At 46.5% G+C, this 24,976-nt stretch overlaps 1 protein-coding gene across 1 annotated transcript; it reads left to right on the top strand.

Moving 5' to 3' along the window:
* Positions 1-10,518: 10,518 nt before the first annotated feature.
* PDCD1 (programmed cell death 1) lies at positions 10,519-23,557 on the top strand (the record flags this gene model as incomplete). Its single annotated transcript, XM_080933269.1, has 5 exons — positions 10,519-10,594; positions 21,303-21,662; positions 21,929-22,090; positions 22,769-22,803; positions 23,324-23,557. 5 exons carry the CDS (start codon positions 10,519-10,521, stop codon positions 23,555-23,557), a joined length of 867 nt encoding a protein of 288 aa, XP_080789395.1.
* Positions 23,558-24,976: the final 1,419 nt, after the last annotated feature.

Below are 24,976 nucleotides of genomic sequence, written 5' to 3'. Positions count from 1 at the left end.
GAACCTAAGCAACAACAAAAAAAATAAATAAATAAATAAAAATAAAGAACCTGGCAACATCAGAACCCAGGTCTCTCACCACAGCAAGTAGTGGATATCCCAACACACCAGAAAAATGAGATTTGGACTTAAAATCATACTTCACAATAATGATGGAGATCTTTGAGAAGGTCATAAATAACACACTTAAAGAAGTCTTCTCATTGTGTCTGGGATTTCCTGGATGTTTTGGGTTAGGAGCTTTTTTGATTTTTTTTCATTTTTTTTCTGTTATGTCAGGAAAAAAAATGGTATCTTCAGTCCCTGAGATTCCCTCTTCCATCTCTTGTATTCTGTTGGTGATGCTTGTGTCTATGACTCTGGTCTCTTTCCTAGGTTTCTATCTCCAGTAAATTTGTCAAGGAAGAAATAATGAACAAAATTTAAAAACTTTTTAGAATTTAATAAAAATGAAGGCACAACATACCCAAATTTGTGGAATACAATGAAAGCAGTGCTAAGAGGAAAGCTTCTAGCTCTGAGTGCCTCCAAAAAGAGAGAGCATACACTAACAGCTTGATAGTACACCTGAATGTAGAGAGCCGTTTGTGCCGCACCTAAACATGGCGCCGGCTTCCCTCCGAGGACTCAGCAAACAGAGCTGTTGCCCAGCCAAGAGACTTAGAACGCATGTGCCACATGTGTCACAGCCTGCTCTCGGGGCATGCTAATGAGTTACTGGAGGGCGCACCAATCAGGTAGCGACACGAGTCTCCTGGGCATATATAAGCAGTGCATTCTTCTTCCACATGGGATCCCTTGCTCAGAGTATTGTACAATAAAGGTTGTTCGCAGAAGAACACTGTTGTTGCACGCCTTTTCCTGCCGGCAGGACGTGGGGTGCATGACACCTGAAAGCTCTAGAATAAAAAGAAGCAAATATACCCAAGAGGAGTAGATGGCAGGAAATAATCAAATTCAGAGCTGAAATCAACCAAATAGAGTCAAAAAGAACCACACAAATAATCAACAAACCAAGGACTTTGAAAAAATTAACAAAATAAATAAACCCTTAGTCAGACTAACTAGAGAGCACAGAGACATTACTCAAATTAACAAAATCAGAAATGAAAAGGGAGACATAACAACAGAAACCGAGGAAATTCAAGAAATTATCAGATCCTAGTACAAAATTCTATACTCAAGAAACCTGGAAAAAAAATCTAAGGGAAATGAACAGATTTCTAGACAGATACCAGATACCAAAGTTCAATCAGGATCAGATAAACCATCTAAACAGTCCCATAACCCCTTAAAAAAAATAGAAGCAGTCATCAAAAGTCTCCCAACCAAAAAAGCCCAGGACAAGATCGGCTTAGTGCAGAATTCTATCAGACCCACATAGAAGACTTAATACCAACACTCTCCAAACTATTTCATAAAATAGAAGGAACACTACCCAACTCATTCTTTGAAGCCACAATTACTCTCATACCTAAACCACACAAAGACCCTACAACTTTGGGTTAATTTCCCTCATGAACATTGATACAAAAATACTCGAGGAAAGTCTTGCAAACCGAATCCAAGAACACATCAAATGATCATTCACCATGATCAAGTAGACTTCATTGCAGAGATGCAAGGATGATTCAATGTATGGAAATCCATCAATGTAATCCACTATATAAACAAACTCAAAAAAAAATACATGATTATCTCATTAGATGCTGAGAAGAGAAAGCATTTGACAAAAATCGACACCCCTTTCATGTTTAAAGTCTTGGAAATAGCAGAAATTCAAGGCCTATACTTAAAAAATAGTAAAAGCAATATACAGGAAACCAGTACCCAACATCAAACTAAATGGTGAGAAACTTGAAGCAATCCCACTAGAATCAGGAACTAGACAAGGCTGCCCACTCTCCTCCTACCTACTCAATATAGAAGTGGAAGTCCTAGCCAGAGCAACTAAAAATCAAAAGAAAGTCAAAGGGATCAAAGGGATACAAATTGAAAAGGGAGAAGTCAAAATATCACTATTTGCAGATGATATGATAGTGTACTTAAGTGACCCCAGAAAATTTCACCAGAGAACTCCTACAGCTGATAAACTTGTGACTAGATAAAAAATTAACCTAAACAAATCAGTAACCTTCCTCTGCTCAAAATATAATCAAGCAGAAAAAGAAATTAAGGAAATGACACCCTTCACGATAGTCACAAATGATATAAAATACCTTGGTGTGACCCTAACCAAGCAAGTGAAAGATCTGTATGACAAGAAGTTCAAGTCTCTGAAGAAAGAAATTTAAAAAGATCTCAGAAGTTGGAAAGATCTCCCATGCTCATCGATTGGCAGGATTAATATAGTAAAAATGGCCATCTTGCCAAAAGCAATCTACAGATTTAGTGCAATCCCCATCACAATTCCAACTCAATTCTTCATAGAGTTAGAAGGAGCAATTTGGAATAACAAAAAACCCAAGATAGCGAAAACTATTCTCAACAATAAAAGAACTTCTCAGGGAATCACCATCCCTGACCTCAAGGTGTATTACAGATCAATAGTGATAAAAAAAAAAAAAAAAAAAAAAAAAAAAAAAAAAAAAAAAAAAAAAAACTGAATGTACTAAGGTATTGATACAGAGAAAGGAAGGTAGATCAATGGGATAGAATTGAAAACCCAGAAATGAACCCACACACCTATAATCACTTGATCCTTGACAATGAAGCTAAAACCATCCAGTGTAAAAGGGACAGCATTTTCAACAAATGGTACTGGTTCAACTGGCAGTCAGCATGCAGAAAAATGCAAATTGATCCCTTCTTATCTCCTTGTACAAAGCTTAAGTCCAAGTGGATCAAAGACCTCCACATAAAACTAGGTACACTGAAACTAATAGAAGAGAAAGTGGGGAAAAGCTAAAACACATAGGCATGGGGGAAATTTTCCTTAACAGAACATCAATGGCTTATGCTCTAAGATCAAGAATGGACAAATGGGACCTCATAAAACTGCAAATCTATAAGGCTGTCAATAGGACAAAATGGCAACCAACAGATTGGGAAAAATCTTTACCAATCCTACATCTGATAGATGGTTAGTATCCAATATACACAAAGAACTCAAGAAGTTAGACTCCAGAGAATCAAATAATCCTATTAAAAAAATGGGTACAGAGCTAATCAAAGAATTCTCAACTGAGAAATATTGAATGGCTGAGAAGCTCCTAAAGAAATGCTCAGCATCCAGAGCCATCAGGGAAATGCAAATCAAGACAACCCTGAGATTCCACCTCATACCAGTCAGAATGGCTAAGATCGAAAATTCAGGTGACAGCAGATGCTGGTGAGGATGTGGAGAAAGAGGAACACTCCTCCTCTGTTGGTGGGATTGCAAGCTGGTACAACCACTCTGGAAATCAGTCTGGTGGTTCCTCAGAAAATTGGACATAGTACTACCTGAGGACTGGGCATATACCCAAAAGTAACTCCAACATATAACAAGGACACATGCACCACCATGTTCATAGCAGCCTTATTTATAATAGCCAGAAGGTGGAAAGAACCCAGATGTCCTTCAACAAAGGAGTGGATACAGAAATGTGGTACAATTTTTACTTTAGCACAATGGTTTACTATTCAGCTATTAAAAACAGTGACTTCATGAAAATCTTAGGCAAATGTATAGAACTAGAAGCTATCATCCTTGGTGAGGTAACTCAGTCACAAAAGAACACACATGGTAAGCAATCACTGATAAACAGATACTAGCCCCCAAAAGCTCTGAATACCCAAGAAATAATTCACAGACCTTATGAAGCTCAAAGAGAAGGAAGGTCAGAATGTGGATGCCTCAGTCCTTCTTAGAAGGGAGAACAAAACACTCATGGGAGGGAATAGAGGAGCAGGGATTGAAGAAAAGATCGTTCAGAGGCTGTCTTACCTGGGATCTATCCCATATGCAACCAACAAACCCAGTCACTATTGTTGATGCCAAGAAGTGCTTACTGGCAGGAGCCTGATATGGATGTCTTCTCAGAGGCTCTGCCAGAGCCATACTGATACAGATGAGGATGCTTGCAGATAGCCATCAGACTGAACACGGGGACCACAATGCAGGAGCTAAAGAAAGGACTGAAGGAGCTGAAAGGGTTTGCAACCCCATGGTAAAAACAACATTCAACCAATCAAACCCTCCAGAGCTCCCAGGGACTAAAACACCAACCAATAAATACACATGGAGAAACCCATGGCTCCAGGTGCATATGTAGCAGAGAATAGCAGTGTCTGGCATCAATGGGTGGAGAGGCCTGTGGGTGGTCCAATGAAGGTTTGATTTTCAGTGTAGGAGAATACCAAGGTGCTGAGGTGGGAGAGGGTGGTTGGGGAAGGAGCACCTTCATGGAAGCAATGGGAGGGAGAGGGAGGAGGGGAGTGAGGAGATAACATTTGAAAGGTAAATACAGAGAATATCCAATAAAAATGAAAATTTTAAAAAATCATTTTAAATTTTTAACAGATAAGGACTGCCTTTTTGCAAGGTGGTTCTGTGGACTTTGGATTGAATGCATCTAGAATTTCTTCATGATTCAAAGAATTGTCTAAATTTTGTTCTATTATTTGTAATTTCATAAGGTTTTGTTTTAGTCTTTAACTAAGTCTGCTTTCTTCTGATCTCCCTTAAAAAAGACATATAATATATAAAGTGCAGTCATTATTAAAAAAATAATTATTTGTATGCTGAGAAGCAAAACAAAATAGGGATGGCATGTACCTAGCCACACCCACATGTCTGAGACAAGATTAATCAAGCCCCAATTCCCACCCCAGCAGTATCCACTCCCTGGCCAAATCAACCAAGGCCCAAAAACAAGGCACTTGCCAGTCCCCGAATCCAGGCTTTTCTAAGGATACAGAGCCCTGATGACATGGGGCTTCCTCTCTGCCATCAACTGGGCAAAGTGGCCTGTCTCGGGACAGCTGCCTCGGGTCTGTCCATGTTGCTACTGGGCTCCGTGGAGCAGACTGAGGGCTGCATATACTCAGATATCAAAGAAGCATCCCTATCTGTCAGCCAGTTAGCTTCCCTGATGACGGTATGTCTCCATGGCAACCACTGTGCATCAGAGAGCCAGAGAAGCATAAACGACTGCAGTGATATCTCACAGGAGATCACCAACCAGCAACACTACACATATGCACCATCCCACACCTTTGAAGTTTTTGTTGATAAGAAGCCAAAGGTTTTTATTAAAATACCTAAATCATAAAGGCACAGTTCCTAGAGCTAAGGAAGTTAATAGGTGGCAAGGGGTACTTGCTGCTTTCGCAGAAAACCCAGATTCAGTTCCCAAGCTCATAAGCTCATCTATAACTCCAGTCTCAATAATCCTAATCCAGACCCCTGTGCACCTGGCTCCAACCAATGGAAATGAGGGTTCAAGTAGCAAAGTGTCAGGGAGTAGGTCTGGTGGAGGGAGAAGACAGAAACAATAGCTAGGGTAGGAGAAGAGGATGAGAAGGTCTTGCATAAGCTGGTGACTTATGCCAAGCAACAAATTATTTATATATATATATATATATATATATATATATATATATATATATATACACACACATACACACACATACATATGTGATGTATATATACATATATGTGGGGCGCTGCCTGCACATTCTCCATTACAAGATGGCGCTGACATCCGGCTAGAGTTAGCAGTAAACAAGTCATGTGCGCACGCGCTGGGTAACTTTCCACTCCTTGAGCTCTGTTTCTCCCGTGGCGTCATATGGCCTGATGAGTTTCAACAAATCAGGGGGCTCCACGTCCAAGGCGAGGACTGATTCCTATATAAGGGGACGGGCTAGATAGTTCGGGGTCTTTGGTTCTACTTGATGTAAGCTCTGCCTCTCAAGAGCATTAAAGCTTTACCGCAGAAGAATCCTATTTTGTGTGCCGCGTCGTTCTTGCTGGCGAGACGGTTGCGCGGGACACATATATATGTGATGTATATATACATATATACTACGTGTATATCTATTATGTATATATACTACATATATGCATGTATATACATATATACACATATATGTGTGTGTGTATGTGTGTGTGTAGCATCTTATATACTGTTTGCAGGATGAGAATGAACCAAGGCAATCAGAGAGCTAAATCAGACAATGTTGGCAAAGAGAACACAGGACATCTCAGACACATCTGTCATGGGGTGGATAACAACACAGCCCTTTAGGGAAGGTTCCCAGGTACAGAGCCCTTAACTACTTGAAGGCCCAGGCTCCACGCTTAGACTGGACCTTTCTAAGCCTGCTCCTGGACAAGGACACAAAACTAACCTTCCCTTTGTCCCTTCATTAGGGCTTTCTGAGAAAATCTTGGGCTGGCTGGCTCTCAACACCCCTCAACTGCCCTGACAATGCATTTGGCATTTTCTATGACCCTGACCATGGGCCAGATGTATTAAACAAAATAACTAATGTTTATGCAAACTAAAATTAAACTGAAGTAACTGATAGAGATATAAATCAAAATAAGCTGTTTTGTGACTGAAATGACTACCATGTTCTGCCAACACAAATGCTGCAACGTTGTTCTGACCCCCGTCTCCATCATTGTCATTGTGGGACGTTGTTCTGACCCCCGTCTCCCATTATTGTCATTGTGGGACGTTGTTCTGACCCCCATCTCCCATCATTGTCATTGTGGGACGTTGTTCTGACCCCCGTCTCCATCATTGTCATTGTGGGGTTTGTTTGAGCTTCAGAACAAAGAGCATTTCTGAGGTGCTAGCCCACTCTTGGTCTCCAACCAAAATAAAGGATGCCTTATAGGCTTAATTGGTTTAATAAATGTGATGATGTGTAACTTTCTAACATGTATTATTTCACTGACAAGTCAATTAACCCTATATATTCTCCTCATCTACACACACACACACACACACACACACACACACACACACACACACACAGAGCCAGTGGATAAATAAAAACTGTGCCTACCAAAATGTAAATCTTAATCAAGACTGGATCAACTGTGCTGATGAGCACCATCAGGCTGGGTGTGGGGAGTCATTATCAGCAAACTTCAGGAATGGTGGCCTCTAAGGACAAGCTTTAGGAGCAAGGTGTGGATCAGAACCCTGTCCTAAGATCTGAGCAGCCTGTTCATGAATAACTTGCAGTGGGCTGAGAATCAAAGAACACAGGGAAGAAGCTCTTAGAGAAGCCAGGTCAAATTCTGTATTTCAGCCATCTGACAGGATGTCCAAGTCCTCCCCCAACCCTAGCTCTTACCCCTACTCCCTCTCATCCTGTGTCTCAGCTACTAAGCCCAACTCTGACAAAGGCTATCAAAGTGTGGATGCCTAATTGAAAGCTGAAGGGGGAGTAACATCTAAGAGTGGACCACTGTCTTAGCAAGGGTTTTTGTTGCTGTGATGAAACACCATGACCCAAAAGCAAGTTGGGGAGGAAAAAGTCTTTTTTGGCTTATACTTCCTTATCACTGTTTATCATCGAAGGAAATCAGGACAGGAACTCACACAGGACAGGATCTCACAAACAGGGCAGAAACCTGGAGGCAGGAGCTGATGGAGGGGTGCTACACACTAGATTGCTCCTCATGGCTTGCTCAGCATCTTTTCTTATAGAACCCAAGACCACCAGCCTAGGGATGGAACCACCCATGACAGGCTGGGATCTTCCCCACCAATCACTAATTAGGAAAATACCTGCAGCCAGATCTTCTGGTGTCATTTTCTCAATGGAGGCTCCCTCCTCTCAGACAACTCTAACTTGTGTCAGGCATCGTAAAATTAACTAGCACCTCCACCCAGCCAGGTGAGGAACCTTTCAGTCCCCTGAAGCTCGGAGGCCATTCGCTCTGCAAGCTTTCCCAGAGGGCACTATGCTCACATGGCCAGTTGGGTGTCCATCTCAGCCCAACCCAGCTTCAAGGCTTTAGTGAGGCTCTGGTACCCTGAAGCCATCTGGGTACCCAACAAAGGCCAGAGGACTGTGCCAGTGTGACAAGCTTGGCAGGTGTTCTTACACGTAACACAGATACACAGGAAGCACATGTACACAACATACACATAGGCAACAAACACACAGAAAGGCACAACTTAACAGATTGGGTTAAATTCCAAGGAATTTAAAGGATTCACATTTAAACCACTGACTGCACTGGGGAAAGTTTAGAGAAAATGGGGGCGGGGTAGCGATCACATGTTTTAAAGAACGAGTACATGATAAAGTGTGGGAAAGAGAGAGCCTGAGATTATTTGGATCTTAAATTGGGCAGATAGACTAGCGGCTCCTCCTTTAGCTTCTGGGAAACGTTTCAAAGCAGGGCAGAACAGCGAGTTTTTATTTGCAAACACTATTAACCATTTCCTGTTTCAACCTCAGAACCACCCATGAATCAGCTTGTTACCTGGGCTGCAGGGCCCTGTGCCCCCATGATGCTTCACTCTGTCCAGTAGACCACTGTGGGTTTGGGGTCTAGATTCTGACCACCTCTCTGCCTTCTATCCCCTTTCGAGTCATTTCAAAAATGATCCTTTGGTTTCCTGAATGTTCTGTTCCTGTCCCCACATAGACGGAAACTTGCCATTACCTCCAGGGTGTGGGGATCCCCTCTCCCCAACTTTCCATCTGCACTGCTTCCATGTACTTGAGGTCAGCACCCTGGAAACTCATGCTTCTCTACCCTGTCCAGAAGGAAGGGAGGCCCCAGGGGGACTTCTGAGGACTTCTGTCCAGGAACCCCACCAACTAGCATCTTCCTATGCTTGCCACAGTGTCTCCACACCCCCACCATGACTCAGTACTCAAAGGGACTACCAGCAGGCTGACATATAACAGGAGAATGCTTCAGGGGATGATGCCCCACAAAAAACTAGAGCAAAAGGCACATACTGTGCCATACTGTGCAGGCAGCCAACACAGTGGAACAGCATGTGTGTTGGGTATTGTGTACAGATTGGGAAGTAGTGTGTGTGTGTGTGTGTGTGTGTGTGTGTGTGTGAGTGTGTGTGTGTGAGTGTGTGTGTGTGTGTGTGTGTGTGTGTGTGTGTGTGTGTGTGTTGGAAATTGAGTGTCTATTGGGACCTAGCTTGTATATTGGAAGATAGCATGTGTATTAAAGGAAAGCATGAATCCTGAAGATTGCATGTGTGTTATCGGATGATATATGTGTTTGAGGCTGTTTGGGTTCTATCGTGTGTGTTGGGAATTGCATGTGTGTTAAGAGATAGCATTACATAAGATATTGTTTTACTGGGGAACAGAGTGTGCTAGGGCATCTCACGTGTATCTGCAGATAGTGTGAGCATTAGAGGAGTGCATGAGCCCAGAGAGTTGTGTGTGTTTATTGCAGGATAGTATATGTGCTTGAGAGTATATTGTGTGGGTTCTATCACGTGTGTTGGGAATTGCATGTGTGTGGCTGTTTTCATAAAGAAAACCATTAGGGCTACCCCGGCACAGCCTTGCTCCTCCCCTCACTGCTAGAGAGAAAAGAGGAATGAAGAGGAGGAAGAAGGTGCAGCAGAAGCAGGGAGGAGAGAGAGCAGAGGTTCCCTCCCTGGGGTGTCGTGTAAAATGCCAGGATGCTGCCCAGGCTCCTGCTCTTCTCCCGTCCTAATGAACTGTTCTGTGTAGTCTGAGTTCCCTAGGAAGATTATAGATAGAACAGCAAAGCAAGCCTGGACAGGATCTGTCCAGAATTCATCCTAGGCCTGTGCCCAGTATGTAATCACCTAGCCTGAGCATGCCCAGGAGACATGAGGTGTCAAGAAGACTCTGTGACAGCCAGGCCTGGGGAGGGGATCCCCCCAACTTCTGCCCACAAGCCCCACACTGAGACTGGAGGCGGCCCGTCTGTGCTTCACAGTTTTTTTCCATTTCTGCGCTGTTCAAAGTAACGTTTCCTTCCCCACCAAGCCGGTGCCTCTGAAGCATACCTCAGAGGACTCAAGGCCATACGTAGCAGACAAGGAAGGGGAAGGTTCAGTTCACTCTCACTACGGCTGTAGGTACCGGGGCCAGGGAAGACATCTACCCTCCAAAGACACAAGAGTCAGACCCTTGTTTCAGTCTCTCTGAGCCCCGGGAGCTAAGGATCGGGGTACGAGGAATGGAAAAGGCCAAAACTACTCACAAGAGGGGCTTGAAATGGAGAGAACCCCATAGTGGGACAAGAGGCAAGGACAGCTGGTCTTCTCTCCCCTCTCTCTGTTCCCCAATCTCTCACTAGTCCCTTACCTGCTCCTCCCAGGCATCTTTCCCTCCCACTCGCCTGCCTCCCCCTTCCATACCCCTTCCCCCACCTCTCAGTTGCCTGTTCTCCCACCTCCGTGGAGGTGGAGGAAGAGGGGGTGGGAGCCAAGAACAGGTCTCCTCCCTCCAACATGACCCGGGACAGTTTCCTTTCCGCTACAGACAACTCTGCCTGAGCAGCCGAGGAGGAAGGGGAAACAGCAACCGAAGGAGACACAGCCAGGGACTCTGGGCATGTGGGTCCAGCAGGTACCCTGGTCATTCACTTGGGCTGTGCTGCAGTTGAGCTGGCAATCAGGGTGGCTTCTAGGTATGTGGCTCCTAGGGATGTGGGGTTGGCGGCTGGGTCAGAACTTGAAGAAATCTTCACCCCCGGTTCTTATCACTGGAGGAGAGGAACACTAAACACAGGGAACATGTGTTATACATACAGACTGGCTCCTTTCTTAGTCCTAGGTGGATTTTACAGGTGGAATTCCCCTTGGGACTCAAAATTCCACCCCCTCTTTGCTTTTAGACAGACAGAGCTGATTTTCCACATCCCTCGCTACAGAGCGATGGTAGATCTGGACAGAACTCTGACCTTGGCCACTGTGACCCAGCTTCAGGATTCTGCCTGGCGCTGGTGTCCCTGGCCCTTCTCTGTGTTTTCCTGTGGCTTGGGGACATCCCTACACTGGGCCTGCCCTACACACTGAGCAGATGACTGAAGATCCAAGAGTCTGATCAGCTGTCTACCCTCACAGGCAAGCTTCCTAGGCTACCATTTCTTGGGGACTTCTGAGTGCATATCCCTGACCTCGTAGCATCGATGATGGACTCTTGGGGGGTTGGTGGGAATCAGGGTGTACAGGAATCCTGCTCAAATTCCCCACAGTGAAAGCTTAGCTCCCTGTGCTCCTCACTACCCTGTACCCCTTGATCCCTGCCCTCTACCCTCAAGACTGAGCTGACCTTCACTGGGAACCCAGGACCAGGGAGAACAAAGTTCCCCCTGGAGGTCATCAAGCTTCTGGGTCAAGCCTACGCCTGCAGTGCATGGAAGTGTGACCCAGACTAGCCGATACCCTTGTGCTGCCCTAATGCCTGCAATGATGTCCCCTAGCTCATATGAAGTCCCGGTCACCTTCACTCCAGCCTCTTCACTACCACGAAAGCAGGATGGGACTGGGAGCTAGATGCTCACCACTGCAGGTCCTCTCCCAGGTTTCAGGCCAAGGCTGGTTGGGAAGCCAGGGATATTTTCTCTCCATGCTACTCTCTTAAGACAGCCCAATGCTGTCAAGACTGGATAGAGGAAACAGACCTGAACATGGTAGATGGCCTGAGACCCTATGGGTTAAGATGTCCCTTGGGGGAACCTTGTCGGGAAACCCAGGGAACAAAGTCAGAAGGATTATGTGTCATTGGAGAGAAGCAACTGACACAGAAAGAGGACTATGACTCACTCTGGTGACCTGGCACATTGGGCATGTCCCCAAACAAAACTCTCATGAGAGAGTATGGAAATACAGATGTATTTATGCGGCCTACTCTCGACTGTGTCTGACAGATGTCTCAGAGCTGGCATGCCTCCCTCCCCACCTGAGTAGCTCAGCATGGATCACTTTACCCGGCCAGTGCCATTTGGCGGCCATGGGTCTTTACTCTAGTACATTTCTCCCTTCCTGATTGTCTGCCCTTCTTTCTCTCAGTCATTCCCACAGACAGTCCCTCTCATGATTACTCTGTTTTACAAGTCTCCTGACCTCAACAGCAGCTGCCTAAGGTGAGAAACATTTCAGGCTCAGAAATGGACCATTTTGTATTCAGACTAAAGACAGTCATAGTGGAGTATGCCTGTCAAAGTTCAAGACCAGCCTGGGCTGCCTTGTAAGCAGATACTTTCAGGGGAAGAAAACCATAAGTTAGTTCATAAAAACCGTTGGTGAGCATGGTGACCTTTGGCTTGTCTTGTGCTCAGTCAGCCCTGGTTCAGAGTTTCTGGGTACATTTTCCCCGTTGTGACTAAAGAACGCTATCAGCAGGTGTCCAGGACCTCTGTCTCTTACAGCCTTACCACACTCTCTGTGATTTTTCCTGAGCCTTGCTTAGGGGTTTCATTCCAAAGATACCAGTCCGTCTCTACTATTTTCTCACCTACATTTTTCCCCTTTGTTCTTTGGTTGTTTCTTTTATTTTTCTGTCTTACCGTGTGGGGTACGGCTTACATGTATGTGCATCATGTATGTGTCTGGTAACTGTTGAGGCCAGAAGAGGCCTTGGCTTCCTTGGAACTGGAGTAATAAATACGTGATTGTGAGCCACCATGTGGGAGCTGGAAATTGGATCTGGGTCCTCTGGAAGAGCAACCAGAGCTTATAACTGCTGAGGTCTTTTTCTAGCCTCTTGCTTATGATTTGGGAGAAACAAATATTGCCTTGGCGATGAAGTTTATTTACTCAGACCATCTGTGAAAACTGCCAAACATATCCTTAAGACACATTTCTTAAAGTCAGATTTGCTTTTTTTTAATTTATACTTTAATATATATATATATATATATATATATATATATATATATATATATATATATATATATATATATATATATACACATACGTCATATACATATATGTGTATATATACACCTGTACATATAACTTATGGAGTCTATTTAATTGCTCATATTTGCATATGTGCAGGGCTGACCACTTGGGACTGGACAACCTATGTGGGAATTTGGTGTCTCAGAGGCAACTGGTTCTCCCTCTGTCATTAGCTTCCTACAGCTCTTCATATAGGGATAGGACCGACCCTGCGTCATTCCCTCTGTTCACAACTGTGTGTCAAGTGGTGTTAAAATTATGTTTGACTTGTATGTCAACCATGGCTATGCTTTCCCTGTAGTGTCCAGAGAACACGATCAACAGGTGTCCTGGACCTGTGGCTCTTACATTATCACATTCTCTTCCGTGAGCCTCAGGCTTAGAGGTTTCATTCCAAACATGCCAGTTGGAGTTACACAACCCACGATCACCTATTCTCTCTGCATTTTGAACAGCCCTGTATCTCTGCAGCCATCTCTGAATACTGCCAAAAGAATCTTCTCTGATGAGGGGTGAGAGCTAGACTTATCTGAGTAAGAATAGATAGTTAGAAAACAGCTATGGAAGATAGTTAGATAGATAAATAGATAGATAGATAGATAGATAGATAGATAGATAGATAGATAGATAGATAGACAGACAGACAGACAGACATTAGTTTAGAAGCTGACCTTATTTTTTGAGACAATATCTTATCAGATTTCCAAGGTCAATCTCAAACTCAAAATTATCCAGTAACAGTTTCCCAAGTGCTGAGATACCAGAAACATACAACTTCACCTAGTTTATTGGCACAGCGTTCGTTGGCTTGACTGGACAGTTGTGTTATCAAGAACCACAGCTGTCAGAGAGAAGCTTTAAGAAGAATTGTCTTAGACTTAAGGTTCTTTTTCCCCACCCCAAGGCAGGGTTTCTCTGTGTGGGCCTGATTGTCCCATAACTTGCTTTGTAGATCAGGCTGGCCTCAAACTCACAGAGGTCCACCTGTTTCTACTGGGACTAAAGGTATGTGCCACCAATTCCCAGCAAGCTTCAGGTTCTTAAATGGAACTCAGGAGAAGAGGATTTCAGTCCCGGTAGACCAGTATGTACTGGGTCCCCTCCTGCCTCTGAGTTTTCCAGCAACCTTTAGGTTTCTAGGTATCTAGACACATCCTCCAATTCTGCCTTTGCCCACAAGTAAAGATAGAATCCGTATCTTCCTTTCTACACAGACAGCAGTCCTACTGGCTAAGGCCTTACCCTACTCCTAGGTGACCTTATCTTAATTAATCCTATGCCTAGTTCCCACTCCTAGCAAAGTTCTAACCTGAGGTCCTGCAGTAAAGATTCCAGGATGATTTTAGGAACAACTCACCCCACCCCACCCCCGCCATCTCCCACTTTCTCACATCACTGTGATGCTCTGGATGACAAAGCTTCACTGGCAAGTGTTAGAAAGCCCTTTATCCCTCATCCTCCCATGTCCTCTGGGGCACATCCCCACCTAGATACAGCTAGAGTTCTGACATCATGCTTCTGACTGGCTGGTACCCTTGTGAGGGATGGTTTTGGCCGAATGTCTGTAGGTTCTCTGCTTCTCCTTTGGCTTAGTAAGGCTCTGCTCTTAACAGCCTAGGCAGATGTGGAATGCCTGCAGCTTCCCACATCTACTTAAAACAATAGTTCTAGTAGTCCTTGTAGGTGCCCTTCTAGGATCCTCACACTGGGGATATTTCTCCAGGTAGACATGGGGAATCCAATTCATTTGTATTGAATAAGGGAACCCCTGTCACCCGCCTGACCATGCTTTCACCTAGATGAGTCTTGCCTAAATAAGGTATTGTGTGCATCTATGTGGTTATGATTTGATCCCAGCACACAGGAGCCTGTGGTCTGCAGTGAGCTTGCCTTGTGGCCCTCCAGCCTCAGGCTCTGACTAACAGGACTCTCCCTCTCAACCTCCCAATGCTAACCAGAACATACCACCTACCTATCAACTCACAAATTCAAGAGCGAGCTCAGGAAAATCAAGAAGCCCCCCCCCCCTGTCATTTCTGATTTTTACCCTCTATGCAGAACTTGTAAAGGCTAAGGGGCCCAGGAAGGCTCCCTGGATGAGATAGCCTTGCTTAGTGACTTTTCTGTTGTAACAGAACGCCACAGACTGGGTGATTTATCAAGAACAAGGTTTGATCATTACAGGGTTCTAGGAGTTGGGAGCCTGGGGTCAAGAGGTGGCCCTTGGTGAAGCGTTCTTGCCAGTGGGAAGACTGAAAAGTTCCCAGAGTGGTTCCAGAAATCTTATCAAAGGACAGAGCAAGTGGGCTTAGTCTTACAACCAACTTCCCCCTAGACAGACTTGGTTCTACAATCTGTGAGTGGCTTCCCAGGGGCCTCTGTAGCATTCCCTTCTCAGTATCACTTTAGAATTAGTGTTCTGGGAGCAGACATTTACTGATGGCATGATCCCTGGATGAAAGCTCCCAAGTTAGTTGGACAGAAATGGGGCTGAAGGCCAGAAACATAAGTTATTACCAGCAATACCACCACACTGAGCTTCTGGATGCAGGAATCCTGAGAAAGGGGTCTTTATTATCACAGTCTGATCCCTACACCTCACTAGGTTGGTAGAAAAAGGGTGACTTCAACTAGGCTGCCTCTGGGTGCATTCTCAAAAGGGGTCTCAGACAATCCTAGGTTTTCATATCCTAGTTAGAGGCCCACAAGACAAGAGACAATGTGACCTAAACATAAAAAGGGGGCCAGATTTCCTCAGTGACACCCACACTGCCAAGTAAAAGGCAGGCTCCTCTGTTGATTTTTACAAATAAGAGGAGTGTGTGTGTGTGTGTGTGTGTGTGTGTGTGTGTGTGTATACATACTTATGCATATATGTGTTTATGTGCATGTATGTGAACATGTATGTACAGGCCAGAAATCAACATCAGGCATCTTCCTCAATTTCTCTCCACCTTAATTTTAAGACGGGATCTTTCTCTGAGCCAAGTTAGCTCCCCAACAGGTCCCAGGGGGTCTTCCTTTCTCTGCCTTCCCTGTACTGGGATTATAGACACATCTGTGCTGCCATTGCTTAGATGGGGGCTAGAAATCAATCTCCAGCCCTCTTGTTTGCTTGACAAACACTTTAGCAACTGAGCCAACACCGAAGATCCATGAAATTTACACGGGTGTCAGTTTTGATGTCCGTGGGGCCAGAAGAGGATATCCTGCCTTATTACTCTACTTTTCCACAGATTGTGTGCATTAATGATTAACTCTGAGTCACCCATAATGAATCGGGGTCACATTCAGGAAAGAAAGAAAAGCATTTTCCCCTTGAAGACATTTAATCAGCCAGAGCCAGATTAGAATTCTCTATTTCATGTTCCACGTGTCTTACATCCTCCGTCTGTCGTATGAGTCGGAATCTCTGCCTGCCTCAAGTGTGAATCCGTCCCTGTCTGTGTCTCCTGTCCTGTGTGTGTTATTGCTGTCTGTATCTAAGAAGTGTCTGTCTGATGTATGAGCTGTATGTGTGTATGTGTGTGACTGTGTGTGTGTGAGTGTGCGTGGCTGTGTGTATGTGATTGTGTGTGTATGACTCTGTGTGTGACTGTGTGTGTGTATGTAAGAGAAAGGGTGTGTGACTGTGTGTGAGAGACTGTGTGTGTGTGAGACTTTGTATGTGTGAGTGTGTGTGACTGTGTGTGTGACTGGGTGTGTATGAGCTGTGTGTGTGGCTGTGTGTGTGTGTGTGCGTGCGAGAGAGAGAGAGAGAGAGAGAGAGAGAGAGTTGTATCTGTGAGTGGTGTCTGTTGTGAGACTTGTACCTGTGTGTGTCCCTAACAAAGGGGCTCTGTCTTTATTGAACAGCATAAAAGGCATCATATGGAGGAGGGGAGGGGAGGATACTCTTTACAGAAATCTCTAACAGAGTTTCACAAAGGATTAAGTCACTGGCTCCAACTGATCTCCACTGGCCCAGACAAACATCATTATCAACCAATACCCATAGATAGACACTTTCAGCCTTAGGGATAGATTATAGAATATTGCTTTCAACCTTTGTCTTGGCTGCTTTCAGCAAATGATATACATGTGTTATCTGGGTCAGGGGCCTAGACCTGTACCTAACTTAAGATTGCTGCTGTACATTGCTTATGTTGTAAAAGCTGATGACATGGGGATCCAAGGGAGTATGTCTGATTGCTACATTGTTCCCTTAAAGGCAGGTTAAAGCAGGTTTTGGTGGTACAAGACCTTAATCCAAACACCGGGAAGTCAGAAGCAGGCAAATTTCTGAGTTCAAGACCAGCCTGGTCTAGAATGAGTTCCAGGACAGCCAGGGCTAGACAGAGAAACCCTGTCTTTAAAAAAAAAAAATCTGAGTATGAGTTCACAGTCTTCAGTGAAATAAGTAATAAATAACTCTACGGGGCCCTTTATTTCCTTGTGACAATATTTTCCACTAAACCTGAAACCCGAGTTTTTCCGTCCAAGCTAACTGGCCATGAATCTCCAATGATGTCCTGTTTCTGCTGCTATGAAGCTACAATCGCAGGAACATCCTGGCACTCCGGTTATTATATGGGTGCTGGCTTAGTGCTTCATGCTTGCGCAGCAAGTGTTCTTACCCGCCGTGCCATCGCCCCAACTTTCCCTTTTCTCTCCTGTGGAGTTTCTAATTATACAAACAGCATCAAAATAGTGGAACCCACAGTGCAGGGCCACAGGGAAGTCCTCACCCCCTGTGCCCAGGGCTCCCACCTCCTCTCCACCCACCACTTGTGAATTAAATCAGAAGTATGCCGTTAACACAGTATGACAGTACCTGCCTGCAGTCTCCGCACCTGGGAAGTAGAAGGAGAATTGTGAGTTCAAGGCCAGCCTCAGCAACTTAGCCAGTTCCTGTCTCTTAAAGAGAAGCCACCATTGTATGTTTTAACCACAATGACACTTCATTTCCATTTGCCTTTATGTTCCATAGGTATCCACAGCATGAAAGGGAGACCCAGAGGTACTGTCTGGGGCCTCAGCTACTGAAGTAGCTGTCTCACTTTCTCAGACGTGCAGGGAGCCAGGATCACTGGCTTGCTGTTGAACCCTCCAGAAGCCATCACATCCAGCCCAATTTCCAGCAGATCTCCTAAGGGCCCATTCATTCCAGTGGGGTGGGGGAGAGGCACTTTACTATTTATGGATGAAATGAATGCCTGACGGTATCCTCCCTATGGTATTACAACCTGGTGGCCTCCAGTGATATATGCTCTCTTACCAAAGTCCATTCCCTCCTGTCCATCCCTGAGAGAACCCTGGGATTGACAGAAGCAGAGACCCATAAAAGTTCAGAGACCTGAGAAGTCACAGGTCCTGCCATCAGAGGAATAGCAAAGAGCCAGCAACAGGACAAGTACATCAAACCATCACAGGTTCAGACCCAGGAGCAGGAGAGATCTGGGAGCAAACAACAGATGGAGAAAAGGCTCTGCAATCTGTTAGCAAATGTCTACCCAAAAGTTCATCTGGGACAAGCTAGGGTCAACTTTGAGAGGGAGAGTAGCAGGTGGTTCTCTGAGGAAACACCATGGTCCCCAAACCTAATGGGTAGGATCCCAAAAACGGAGTGAGAAATGGTAACTGACCAGGTGCCGGACATGCTCACAGACCACAGGTGACCTTGGGCAGGTATGATCATCCTGCCCAGAACAAAGAATAGGCACTATGCCATTTTGGCTTTCTGGGGCTCTTCTGGTCCTCATAACCCTGGAGAGTCTTGAGACTCTGTTTGGAGATTGGGGGTTCAGCATGGCTGTGGTAGCAGATTTAGGTAGGTCAGAGTAGTGCTGTACAGAATGAAGCTTTCCTGAAGTACTTGTAAAGTGACTCCAGGTTTCCAGGAAGGAAGACCACAGACCAGACCACACTGAAAGAGCCTAAAAGGGAGAGATGTGTCTACTTTGTCAAGTTCAAGTCTAACCTTACTATAGTTGCTGGAGGCTTTCTTGTAAAAGGCTTGTATGCTTCTTGAGTGGGCATTTAAAGAGCTCCATTGGCACTACTGTGCTGTGACATGCTAGCTGTGTGTGGTTTGGACACACAATTGCAAGAAATTGCAAGACACACAAAGAAAGGGTATTCTGAAGCCCCCGTGGTAATCATGTTCCCTCTGAGAAGAAACAGAACCTTAAATGGGAAGTTATCATACTGGTAACCCCCAGCCTGGCCTTGTCCTTCCAAGGACCTCTGGCACCACTGGTTCTTCCGGCCCATGCAGACCTACGTGGACCAATGCCCACCCTGCCCAGAACCATGTGACCTAAACTTCACCAACACTGAGTGGAATCTAGGGACCCTGACCCTTGAGGAACTCCAGCCTAGCTCATAGGTCATGCCTGCTCTCAAGTTCAAGTGGTACATCCATCATCCATGGTACGGCTGAGAACATCAAGGAGGAAAGGCCAGTTCTGGTTTTCTGCCATGTGGCGATGGAGACCATTCCTGGGCAAGGCTACCTCTGCTGAAGTCGGCTTGCTCACTGCACATAGCTCTGCCGAGTATCTCTGGCTTCCTTTCTGAGCTGGATGATCTCATATACCTTGTGTGCCACGTGTTTGGGTCCTCAGGCCTGCTCCCCTCCAGCTTCTCCCTAACTGGCCTCTCTTCTTTGCCTCTGGCCCCTGCTTTCGGAGCGTATGACCTTAGCTGTGGCAGCACAGCCTTGCTCTCTGAAACCCCTGGGAAAAACCATGTCCCGTAAGTGTTATCAAATACCCCACATCAGAGGTAAGTGTGGTGTTTGGGGTGCAGTGCCCTGGGCCATGTAATCAGGTAGCATTCCCTTGCTATATGACTACCCCATCAGCGGTCGGAGGAGGCAGAGGGCTGGAAGGGACACAGCTGGCAACTTATCTCTACTTGCACTGGCTCTTCCTCTACGAGCTCTAGTTGCCAAATGACTACATCGGCTAAAGGCAAAGAGAGCTAGTAGCCCAGACAGAGTTGAGGCCAGAGTACCTTAAAGGATGTCTCAGTGCCTGTTTCCTGTGTGCATGACAGTCTCCCCTGGGTAGACAGTCTCCCCAGCATGTGTGTGCTCAGCAAATCTATATTTCCTTGACCCTGAGGCTCCTCGCTGTACCTACATACCTGACTGCTGGCATCCTATGGGTCCCAGGGTTCTGTCTAAACTCCATCCCACAGTTACCTGGCAACAGCCAGTTTTGCTCCGCCCCACAGTTACCTGGCCCTATAAATGGGGCTGCTTGCCCCTCCTCTCTCTCTTGCTCCTCTTTCTCTTACCCCTTTGACCCTCCTCTCCCCATTCCCTTACCCCCCTCTCTCCACGTGCTCATGGCTGGCCTCTACTCCTCTTCTCCTCTCTCTCTCTCTCTCTCTCTCTCTCTCTCTCTCTCTCTCTCTCTCTCTCTCTTTCTCTCTCTCCCCCCTCCCTTTCTGCCCCTACTATCCTCTAAACTCCCCTCCCCATACCCTGAATAAACTCTATTCTATACTATACTGCCGTGTGGTTGGTCCCTCAGGGAGAAGGGATGCCCAACATGGGCCTGCCAGAGGTCCCCTTTTTCCCCCCACACCTCCATAGAACACATCCCTCACTCTCTTTATCTTTTTCATAACCCAGGACATATCTTTTTATAAACACATCACCAGTAGCGGGTGTTTTTGCATGCTGGTGGAAGGTTATGTGTTGTATGTCAGTGTACATGTATGTAGAAAGAAGCTTGCCAGCGGGACAGGTGTTTTCTGGGAAGAGCCGTGAGACCTTGCATGCTACGTCAGGCATCCCTGACAAAACCCTGGTAGTAGAACTAACCCAGCACATCGTTGTTTGGGTGAGTCCTGACCTTCTGTCCCCCTGAGGGGCAATGACACAGCTGATTGTTGGAGGTTCTTGCTGTGCTCTGATCTGGATGGAAGGCATGAGTGTCATCCCGGTGCCTTCTGCCCCTCACAGTAGCTCTGACATGCGTGGTGGTCTTCCTGGGCCAGGTCACCTCCTGGACCCCAAGCTTACTAAAGACTCCACCCTCTCCAAGTCGGGGGTTTCCACCCCACCATCCCACTGACCCTCAGACAGAACCAGGCCAGCCAACCAGCAGTCCAAGGCTGGGACATACAAGTCATGCCTGGGACATCTTGAACAGGAGTGGGAAGGTAGAGACATCTCCAGGGAAAATATCCCAAAGTCTCAAAAGACAGAATAGCAGCCTCCAGCCCCTAGGTGCCATTATGCTCAAGGAAGAGCCCTGCTTGTGAAGGGGTCACATATCCACAACTTGCAAGAAGCTACAAGGTCCTAGGTAAAGAGACTGCTTATGAGATTCTGCCCTGGGATTGGTCTGGGAGGACGTTCTTTTCCCCCAGGGATTTCAGAAAATTTCAGAAAGGGTGTACCAGCTCCTTCTCATAACTCTTTGTTCGTTATCTCAGAGGTCTCCAGTGGGCCCTGGAAGCCCCTCACCTTCTCCCCAGCCTGGCTCACAGTGTCAGAGGGAGCAAATGCCACCTTCACCTGCACTTTCTCCAACTGGTCCGAGGATCTTAAGCTGAACTGGTACCGCCTGAGTCCCAGCAATCAGACTGAGAAGCAGGCTGCCTTCTGCAATGGATTCAGCCAGCCCGTGCGGGACGCCCGCTTCCAGATCATACAACTGCCCAATGGGCACGACTTCCACATGAACATCCTTGACACACGGCGCAATGACAGTGGCATCTACCTCTGCGGGGCCATCTCCCTGCCCCCCAACACACAGATCAAAGAGAGCCCTGGAGCAGAGCTCATAGTAACAGGTACAGCTAGAAGAGCCTAAGTAGCAGATGCCTTCCTGCCAAGGGACCTGCTAGGTTGTCTTCCATGGCTCTTCCCAGAGCCCTGTAGAAACCCTCAGATGCTCACTTATCTTTAAGGGATGGTGGGGCATATGGAAGTAGGGTGGGTGGCATGTCACTGCTCATCCAAATTAAATAGCCTTTGGGACTTGGAGAGGGCAAGGTGTGTACCCCTAAAGAGAATACACTATTGGTATCCTAGAACTCTATTCTTTGTGGTCCTATAGAGAGAATCCTGGAGACCCCAACAAGATATCCCAGACCCTCACCCAAGCCAGAAGGCCAGTTTCAAGGCTTGGTCATTGTTACCATGAGCATCCTAGTGGGTATCCCCGTATTGCTGTTGATGGCCTGGGCCCTAACTTCCTTCTGCTCAACAGGTATATCAGGTAAGGCTCATATCCTGCCTCTGTCCCACCAAATCTTGGAGTCACCATACTTCACACATACTTTGATCAGCAGAGGCCCTGTGTTCACCAGAAAGGTCATCATACACCACACACACACACACACACACACACACACACACTGACCACAACAAAAGCTTGTGGCTGCCCCACTCACATCTAGCCTTAGGATGCTGGTTTTACTAAGCCACTGGTGAGAGTTGCCATTTCTCTGGCTGGAAGAAAGGTCTAAGTCCACCTCCAAGTCCCTGTTACAAGTGGACCGTTCCTACACCACCATCTCCAAGAGGTCTGCTCATCAGCCAGCTAAGAGGCCAAACATAATATCTGCTGCATGCCTACCCTGCCCCATGGGGCACCAGAAAATGGGGCACTATCTGTGCCTGTAACAGACCCATATTCCACAATCCATAGTCCAACCGGGAACTCCCAGTTAGTAAATGGGAAGGCTACCAGTGGGAATGGAAAGCCTGGTTGGTGCTTGCCCACGGTCTAGATTTCTTCAGTGCCTGACACACCCCTCCCAAGCACAAACACACACACACACACACACACACACACACAGGTGAGAGAGACTGAGAGAGACAGAGAGAGGACATTTCTCCACTAGGGAAGATGGCTCAGTGGCTGTGCTCTAACTCAAAATGTATGTCTCAACAGAGACCAGGGAAACTGGAAGCAAGGAAGACCCTCTGGTGAGTAAGGGTCTTCTCTCTTGAGTGATCTATCACAGTCCACCCCCAGGTCTTGGTACAGGTAGAAAACAGGGAACTTAGCTGAAGCCTGGAGAACCCAGTGCACACTTCCCACCAGACCCCCAGAGCCATATCCCATTGCCCCCCCCAGCAGCTGACCCCACTGCACATGCCCCCGCCATGCCCAACATGGTCACTACTTATTCTGTGCAGAGACAAGGTGCAAAAGTCAAATGTTGGAATCCTAAACCTGCAAGAAGGCCAGGAAATATTTAGAGGTAGAAACTGGGCCAGAAAGAAGGGCTATATCCTCAATATTACAGAATGCAATGGAGAAAGGGGCAGCTGTGTTGTTAGGTCAGCTCCCAGCTTCAGTGATTGAGGTACATTTGCTCTAAGAAGAGCCCCAAATCCAATGACAGTCTGGAAATCCAGCTTAGGGAGGGGTTGAGAATATGGGATGCATACACCATCCCCTAACTGACTATACCAATAGCTCTTTCTTCTTCCCCCCTTAAAGAAGAAGGACCCTCCAGCAGTACCTGTCCCCAGTGTGGCCTATGAGGAGCTGGACTTCCAGGGACGAGAGAAGACGCCAGAGCTCCCTACCCCCTGTGTGCACACTGAATATGCCACCATTGTCTTCACTGAAAGGCTGAGTGCCTCAGCCATAGGACGTAGGGGCTCAGCGGATGGCCCGCAGGGTCCTCGGCCTCCAAGACATGAGGAGGGACACTGCTCTTGGCCTCTTTGACCAGATTCTTCAGCCATTCGCATGCCACAGACCCTCCACAGAGAGCACTGGTCCATTCCTTCGTCAAGAGGGACATGCAGGCCACAGCTCAGCAAAGGCTCCCAGGGTCTGAGCTCTCTGGAGTGACAGCCCAGCACATGCGCTGTTGAGGGAGAGATCTCTTCATGATTACCACAATCCGGGGGCAGCAGGCTTCCCTGTTTCCTACTGTCACAAGGTGCAGAGCTGGGACCTAAGCCTGTGTCTCCTGAATCCTACTGTTGGGTACTTCTAGGGGCTTGAGACACTGTAACTTATGGCCTCTGTGGGCTCTGTCCCCGGAAATGGAGGGACCTGATTACAGCCTGCCTTTGAGTAGCCCTGTGAGGCAACCCCATAACAAGGGGTCCAGGTATACAGTGGCCCCAGCACCTAAAGCCACCCTTGGGAGACACTCAGGTGGGAAATTCATAGGCTGGGGCACGGAACTGATACCAAGACCTGAAAATGTCCTGATGAGGACAAGAAAAGCTCCCAGCTTCAGGGTCTGGGAAGTATGAACACTTGGGAGTCTCTGCTGTTCTTCTGTCTGTCAGGTCTTTCTTTCTACAGCAGAAAAACTGAGGCAATAAAGGGAATCAGCAGAGCTCCACCCACACCTCCAGTAAAGCACTTGACTCTTTCTACCCCTCCTAGGAACCAAAAGGACTAGGTCCATGTCAGCAGCAGGGAAGAAAAGGGGGACACAACCTTGATTCATATCAACTCTGGCTATGGCAGGCAACCGTTTAAGTGTCATTCACCCTGTCCTGGGGTTCAGTTCTGGCTCTCCTTCACAGCGTAGGACCCTGAAATGGACAAATGGTTTAAGGTCCTTGGCACTTCAAACAGTCAAGGTAGCAAGAGCCTAGCTGTCTAGTGGACACCCTAAATGACCAGGGCTCAAGAGTCCCTTTCTTTTGGTTTAAGCCTATTATAATTAAATGGTTGGCAAAAGCTTTAAGAAGTGCTGTTCTACTTCTGGGTGTGTTGGGGCAGAGGCGGTGGGGAGGAAGAGCTGCAGAGAAGGAGATGCCATGTGCTGGATGAGGAGGGTTAGAGGAGAGTAAGCCAGGGCGCTGGAAAATTCACAGGTACTACCAAAAGAAGCCGGGTCACACAGCTCATAGAAGTAAGGTGAACATCAAGAAATGGGGGCATGCCACTGTTCAAGAAGCCTTCTCGGGTAGCAGGCAGAGTTCGAGCCTGCTCCCCCACCACAGCTGCTGATGAGGCCCTTCTTACAAGTAGTCCTCAACCTTCCTTCACGTGACCCTGCTGTGGAGGTGACCCCAACTATAAAGCTGTTTCGTTGCTACTTCATAACTGTAATCTTGCTACTGTCATGAGCTGTCATGTAAATATCTGATATGTGACCCTGTGGGGTGGTGACCCACAGGT

The sequence above is a fragment of the Micromys minutus genome (genome assembly GCF_963924665.1).
Source record: "Micromys minutus genome assembly, chromosome: 19".
In the NCBI taxonomy this organism is placed as follows: Eukaryota; Metazoa; Chordata; class Mammalia; order Rodentia; family Muridae; genus Micromys; species Micromys minutus.
The sequence above is the reverse complement of the archived record's forward strand: the minus strand, read 5'-3'. Positions and strand labels throughout refer to the sequence as shown.